This window comes from Cebidichthys violaceus, unplaced genomic scaffold (assembly GCF_023349555.1).
Source record: "Cebidichthys violaceus isolate CVI_PGR_0920_01 unplaced genomic scaffold, fCebVio1.0.p SCAF_44, whole genome shotgun sequence".
Taxonomy (NCBI): Eukaryota; Metazoa; Chordata; class Actinopteri; order Perciformes; family Stichaeidae; genus Cebidichthys; species Cebidichthys violaceus.
The window spans coordinates 641139-649066 of NW_027176639.1; the positions used below are offsets into that span (position 1 = coordinate 641139).

Sequence of the window (7928 nt, forward strand, 5' to 3'; positions counted from 1 at the left end):
AATGAGTGACGACGGGTTTTTTTCCCCTTTGTTGTTATTGTTGCTGTCACGGGACCTGCTGTAATCCAGATTGTTACAACATATTTGAGCAACACCAGCGCGGTAGCTGTGGCTTTTAAATGTATTTCTACAATGACTGAGACAATCACATCCATTGTGTGGTTTACGGAGACTTTAACCCTTGCACCAGTACTTTTTCAGTACATTTTTCAAGCTCTGTACACTGAAACTGGGAAAGGTTTCACACGAGTTTCAAAATGTCTAAATATCATTACCTTCTAACCATATGAACAAGAGCAGAGGCCAGTACTGTTACAGGAGGGACAGAAAATAAAGGCTCACCAACAGCGTTTTTCAATGGCTTTAACAGGAGACATAACCAGGAAGAAGTGTTTTAACAATGAAAAAACCTCTTCACCTTATTACAATATGTAAGAACAAGATGCCTTTCCTCGGGCTAATATCAGTGGTCCGCAGTACTGATTCATACGGAAAAAATATGACTTTTCATTTGTTAAAAATCAATTGAGTAAAACAAATTAAAATATATTCAAATCTGTGTGTGGAGAAGATGATAATGGCAGCAGTTTCACATTAGCTTCAGGCACTGATAAGGGAAGATTAATGAAAATAAACAACAGAGATGATGGTATTCAGAAGAGTCAGGTCATAAGATAACTACATTCTCTGTCAAAGCTCCTTGGGAACTGACTTGTGAGCCAGACCACAATAAAAACAATAATCAATTTACTAGATCTTACATCAAATCTCATATCTGAAAAACTCTTGAAGATATTTGGGAGTGACGGATTAAACTGTTGTAAATGCACGAGTAAAACACTTCTTTTCTTTATATCCTGACAATTAAGAACTTTGTGAGACACGTGTTTTTTCTTGGGCAGTTTTCATGGCATCCACTACTACACCAAATGAAACGAAAGATAATTAACAGGACACCAAACATTGCAATACACCATCTACCATCATGTCATCAAGTCAGCTTGTAAATGTTGACAAACCATAAATTCAGCCTAATCTCACTCTCTTCTCTCCCACTAGATCCAACTTCTCCTCATCTTCTGTCTCACTGTCTCTGATTACAATTTTTCATATCCTTCCGGTCCAGTGGAAACCATGTAGTGTATCTCCAAATTTGATTCATTTGAATTGTTTTGACAAACTGCAGGATAAAGTTTCTTTATAAGGAAATGAGAAAATAATCCTACCTTCTTAAGTTAAGTAAAAAAACTAGTTTTAAACATATGATCTTATAGAATATGATGTGCAGTTGTAAATGAAGCTACCCCAAAAATTGCCATACTACAGCAATAAAAATGAAACACATTAATGCGGAAGGTTCTGGGAACTTTGACTATTTTCACAGTGGTAGAAGTAAAGGATCAGAATACTTCTTACACCACTGAAGAAGGTAAGCAGAGCTGACACCGACTAAGCTAATTCAATTGAATTCAATTAGGTGTAGCTGTTCCACCTCAGTATTTAATCATGAATACAAACATCCTGTCGTCCGCTTGCTCTCTTCCTGTGAATCAAGTCAAGGGGAACGTCCCAAAGCCCAACCCAGCTGTGATCAGCTACCGTCATCAGAGTCGCTTCACGAGACGCTTCAGAGGAAAGGACGTCTCATTTCTCTTCAAACACATTTCCTTGTTTCCTCTCTCTCTCCCCTTGTATGGTTTCCTTGCGTCCTAATCCCTCCCAACATGGATGCAATTAAAAGACTTGGGATGTAACGAAGAAAATAAAAGCGTGTGCATGAAAATCGATCTCATCTGGCTCTCAGCTTCACGTTATACCGAAGCTTTTAACTTTATGTACTGGGTCAAGGAAGTAGTAAAAGCTTTCAAAGCATCTCACCTGCAGTGATTCACAACAAACAAATCAATTTATGACACAAATAAGTCAAGACGCGAGCACTTTTATACAAATGGCAGTGTATTATTTCATAATTACAAATGTCAGATATGGTACAACAACCAGTGATACAACTTGTACAAGAATTAACAATGACTGCAGTGGTTGAACGACATGACTGTACAGATACAAAAAAAAGAAAAGAAAAAAAAGAAAGAAAAGAAGTGAAATCAAGAAGTCCCAGGCCCCGTCTGAATACCAGTAATGCATCTGTCATTCCTCCCGTCCTTGAAACCTTCACATCTGGACAGAAGAGCGTGAAACCCCGGAGAGCCTCCCAGGCCTTCTATCGGTGGTTATCCCAAAACTAGACTTGAGTGACGTCGAGGGACCGAGGACCTCTCCCTTCTAAATGTTGCTGGCGAGCGTCATCCCAGACTCTCCGCCACGCAGAAGAGAAGGAACGCCTGTTGTGCATTTAAACGAAGGGGGAGGGGGAGGGGGAGGGGGGGGGGCAACTCAGCTGGTCACCATTTATAAAGTTGTCCTCAGATACCAGTGAGATATGTTGGCACTAGAAGGTCATCATTTATACATATACAAGGAACCTGAAGTATTACAAACCAATACATGCTTGAGTAATAAAACATATGTTTTTTAGTTTTTTTTTGTCTTTTTCTTCTTTTTTTTTTTTTTAAAACAGGCATTACAATGCACTTAGTGCGGACATTCAAAACTGTTGAGCTGTGTAAAGTTCCTGTCTGTGAAGGAACTCCTCTCAGAATGGACGGAATGATAGAAAAGAGGCTGGAAAGAAAGGCGGGATGTCAGAACTTAACTCGGTAATTGGCACATATAATAAAGGCGGTCAGTCTTTCCTCAGTCAAATCTATTCAGACAACAAGACAAGTCTGATTTACTCGATGTTGCTTTTGGTATCATTGGCAAAAAAATAAAAAGGTTAAAGACACTTCCTATAGTCATTGTCAAAACACGACATAGTGCAATGAAACTAAACAGACTCTCTTTACTGCTATATGGATGGTATCAGAGCGAAGTTCAAACAGTGACAGAGGCATGGGTGGCAAACACAGTCGAGTTTCCCTGTGAGAGCGAGTGAATGTGTGTTAGTTACATGTTAGAAATACACCATTTACAAGGTTTTTGAGGCTAAAGAGCTAAAAGGCTAAAATCTACATAGGCAAGAGAAATCAGCTTCAAAATGTGCCTGAGAGCAACGGAAACAAAATATGAAAAAACAACAAAGACAGAAAGTCACGTGATGACGAGCCAGCAACAGATGCACGCATTCGATTCCTGATTTTTGACAATGGAATGTGCGACGAGGGGGGGGGGGGGGGGGGGGGGGGGCGACAACATTTTTAGAACAAGCCAACGCTCCAAATTAGATGTCAGGATGGGGAATTATAAGTGTACCATTTTAAAATGTCTTGAATGGGTTTAATATTCAAAATGAGTGACATTCAAGTCCCTACATGATTTCTAACGATTGTATTGTTGTACTTCAATGCATTAGATTGAACAGAAGCTGCAGTTGCTTACAATGAAAGATACAGACACACACACACACACACACACACACACACACACACACACACACACACACACACACACACACACACACACACACAGAAAGTGAACATGTCCAGATTGGGTATTCACAGCATTAAAACAGGTGATGGGGAGTAAACAGCAACTGCCTCAAAAAGCTAAATTCAAAAGCAAAACGGCTTCAAAATGCCTCCGAAGTGCAAATGAGAAAAAACCATTAGAACACGCTGAGAATCGTACAGAAAATGCATTTGTTCACGACTGGTTGACTTGGAAGTAAACACTTTGTCTGTGAAGAAACAAAAGTGCACAAATGTTGCTGTACACAGACTCTGCCTGCAGGATGCTAATAAACATTATTCCCCCGGTCCACACGCAGACAAACAACTGTCCCAAGCCATTCCTACGGCACCACAACGTACAGGTTTTAAAAATGGAATATTACGATTAACAAATGGTGTTTTCATCTAGTACAAACAGCCAAAGCCACGGGGTCTAAACTGCAGCTCTACTAGCAGGATGCGAGTCCGTCAGCCATCGCTCTATGATCAACAGGCTGCATCTCCACCGAGGCTAACAGCTGCTGACGGCTGCTGACGGCTGCTAACGGCCTAATCAATGGAAGCTAGTTTGATGCAACAGCAATTCGGTACCAAGATGAAGCCCTCGTCAGCTGCAGATTAGATATCTTAAGCAGTGCAATCATCATCATCATCATCATCATCATCATCATCATCATTTCTGGTACACTGAAAATATGGGTGGCAAATTACTAAGATATTTTACGTCAGGAAAAATAGAACAAAGAAAAGCCAGGTAGTACAACATCAGGATGAGGAATAAAGAAAACCAAAAGACATGTTTCGCCTGAGTGAATTATGTAACAGACTTTCACTGAACAGCTGTTCTCCAGAAGGAAACAGTCTCACATCTGAAATTAAAAGATCCGAGCCTTTTAGGAGCCCAGGAGAGATTTTTAGGAACCATAACTATCAGACCTTCTTTGACGTGATATTTACTTTAAATGTACTTAATTGTTGCACTTGCTGACTCCATATTGTCAGAAGTAAATCCATGCCACCTCTGCTAAAACAGAATAATTAGTACAGGAACCTAGCAGACGGTTTACGTCACATGACGGACAGTCCAGTGCATCCTAACCGGGCTGAGGGCAGGATGTGGACTATCACTTTGAAACCAGTTCTAATCAAAAAGGGGGCAGGTGGAGCACGGCATCAACACCCCCCCCCCCCCCCCCCCACCCCCACCCCCCCCATGTCATTCAGATCTACCTGAGCCTTGAGGGGTGCAGAGGCTAAGGGTTAGTTTGGGAACCAGGTGGATCTGCTGTGCCAACCACACGTCATGTTGACCAAATCAATGACAAACATACAATACATGTTTAAAAAAAAAAAAAAAAAAAAAAGGCCTTATGCTACATTGAGAACAAAAAGAAAAGGAAATAAAACTACTGGTACTGTGCTTCTTACAAAAAACTAAAAACCTCCCCGATACACATTATCCATACTCGCTCCAAAAGAACAAAAAGGAAATCAAAACGTAATGTATGCATTCAAGTGGTACTTTTATGGCTTTTTGTACAATACAACCTTTAGTGAAAATATACATCTAGACATAAATTCAAGTACAAATGTACAAAATCTTTAAACTCATACTTTTTTCTTTAATTATAATACACTTTTAATACAGCTCATAAATACAGGTCAACATTCACTGAGTTCCTAAGATTTGCGCTCGGTTGGAGTTTGTGGCGAAGTTCAGCGGATAGGGGTGGGAGGAGGAGGAGGAGGAGGAGGAAGGTGGAGGGAGTGGTTTAAAGTCGCGAGGGCTCCTCGATCTCGTCGTCACTGTAACCGCTCTTAAAACAGACCTGGGAAGAACCAGAAGTGAGGACACGTCACCAACGTTAGCAACTTTCATCACTAGGTCACGTCACATGAGCGGGACGAGGCCACGCCTCCCTGTGGTAGCCACACCCTTGAATTCAAGCACAGAACAGAATGAAAGGTCTCTGTAATAAAGGACAGGTGAAAGTTGCTGCCCATAAAAGAGGTTCTTATCGATATTTTCTCCCCCACTGACAGGATATGTGTCACTGTCTCTTAAAAGCAAAGCTTGATATCAAGTCCTCCCACAACCACAAACCAGTTTCTCTTCAGACAAGCCTCATCATGCTAGAGACCTCGTGGCACAGCAACAAACACAGAGAAGAATATGCAGAGGGGTAGAAAAGCAGAAAGAGAGGCCTTATTCTCTATCATTCAGGTTCAGGGGTAACGTTTTCACATGTCGAGTTCGGACAAGGCCTGGAAGGAAGCAAAGAAGGAAGAGAAGAAGTACCTTAGCCCCCACCCCCTCGGACAGTTGCCGGAGCACTAGCACTTGCCTCTCTTCTGAACAGGCGGTAGAAGAAGCCTCTCTTTGGTGGAGGGTTGGGCCGATTCACGTCCAGATCCGAGCACAGCGTCCCGTCAGTCTCGTAGACGTTGATTTCCTTGAAGCACTCCATCTCGATCATCTGCAAAAAAGGAAGGAGAGGGCGAGTTATCTATCCGGATCGGCTTCCCGGGGGGGGGTCGGTTCCACAGGAGGCCCGTGCGTCAGCGTAAGGGAGGGCGCCATGTATTTATAACGCAGCCCTCTCTACAGGTAGCTTGGTTAAGTGTCCATCTGGATTGAGCATTTAGGATGTGAATCAAACACCTCCACACTGCGCCTCATGCATATTCAACAACTTGACTCGTTCACAAGCAGCGGCACGGTCACATTTACACAGATGTGTCCTTCTACGTCACTCTTAAAGCTATATGCACACCGCGAAATCATCAAAACACACAATCATTGAAGCATGTAAACATGTTGGAGTGTGAACCCGTCGATGAGCATCAGATGTGTCCTTTAAAAAAAGGGGAGGGATCTTTCTTTAGTACAGGTGTTTCTATGTCACCAGTGCTGTACTGAACGATGACATCATCCGTCTGCAGTACCTCGTTCTGCCACGGGATGGAGACGCTGCCTGTGACAAACTTGTGGTAGAAGTCGTCGTCTGTGGGGTCAAGGTTCACGCCTTTGACGGTGGAGAACTGCTCGATGTCCAGGACGTCTTTACAGTACACGGCCCGCGGCTGAGAGAGAGAGAGGGGGGGAGAGAGAGAGAGAGAGAGAGAGAGAGAGAGAGAGAGAGAGAGAGAGAGAGAGAGAGAGAGAGAGGAGAGAGAGAGAGAGAGAGGAAACAGACAACTGTGAAACGTGGATTTACTTTGGATGAAAGGGGGATACTGACCCTGGTTATTTTAATAACATGGAAGTCCTCACGCGCGTAATGACTCTTCCTCAGCGTGGCCCTACTGACCTGAATCCCCCAAAATAGAAACGCAGATAGCACTATCTGCTTTCAGCTATTGACTTAACCTCTCAGGCCAGTCCCTCTCCCTCACTCAGGCTATTTCTGACACTGAACATGTAACCACTCTGTCTACGAACACCTTCGATATTGCAGCGCGCGCGCACACGCACACGCACGCACACACACACACACACACACACACACACACACACACACACACCTAACAGCGCCTTTGGTTAAGCTTCACACCACCCCCATTAGCCACTGCGATAACTAGCTTCTGCTAAATACAATATTTCCTGTATGCCGACTTCCCGCTCGCTGAGGTTTTAGACTACAAGCTGTGAATCAAAGCCTGCATGCACAGTGTGTGTGTGTGTGTGTGTGTGTGTGTGTGTGTGTGTGTGTGTGTGTGTGGTTCTTACATCAGGGCTGAAGGGAGGGTCCAGCATGTTGGCCTCCAGCCGTTTGAAGTTGATGTTTCTGAAGATGGGGTGCTGCTTGACCTCTATGGCCCCTCGACCCTGGCAACCCAGTCGCTCCTTGGGGTCCTTCGCCAGGAGCTGACACGACACGCAGCAGGAGGAAGAGGAAGAAGAAGAAGAAGAAGAAGACGTTTAAACATTACAACTCTCTGAAGATGTGCGCGTTAGCCCAAATGGATACATTATAGCTTTATGTATTTTAAATATCTCACAAATAAAAACACAAACCAAACCTCTACTGAAGCCTGATTCCTCATTCATAACCTAACCTTTAGTGTGATGTACACACACACACACACACACACACACACACACACACACACACACACACACACACACACACACACACACACACACACACACACACACACACACACACACACACACACACACACACACACACACGGTTGTAGTCTGCATGTAATCCTCTTGCCTTTATGTATCTGACCCGATGTAATCTAATAAAGGCCGATACAAATCCATGCACTCAGGGGTTAACGCAGCGCCACCGTGGACAGAACTAGAGAGCCTCTATGAGAGCCTCTGGATAATATCACCAGCGCACCACCTACAGAGCAGCAGGCCGATGAAGTGGATGAGTGCTGTTCAGCGGTTTTGGCTACCAGTGG

The 7928-nt window shown here is 43.4% G+C and overlaps 1 protein-coding gene across 2 annotated transcripts; it reads right to left on the reverse strand.

Moving 5' to 3' along the window:
* Window positions 1-4702: 4702 nt before the first annotated feature.
* On the reverse strand, window positions 4703-7907 carry LOC137886486 (G protein-coupled receptor kinase 5-like). 2 transcript variants are annotated; one of them, XM_068728961.1, is made up of 4 exons: window positions 7240-7907; window positions 6456-6593; window positions 5809-5986; window positions 4703-5338 (listed from the first exon to the last, which is right to left on the reverse strand). In XM_068728961.1, the coding sequence occupies exons 1-3, from the start codon at window positions 7264-7266 to the stop codon at window positions 5810-5812; spliced, it is 342 nt and encodes a 113-aa protein (XP_068585062.1). In that variant the 5' UTR covers window positions 7267-7907; the 3' UTR covers window positions 4703-5338; window position 5809. The 2 variants fall into 2 exon arrangements, with proteins under 2 accessions (XP_068585062.1, XP_068585061.1); XM_068728960.1 differs by having other exon boundaries at window positions 4705-5338; window positions 5855-5986; window positions 7240-7902.
* Window positions 7908-7928: the final 21 nt, after the last annotated feature.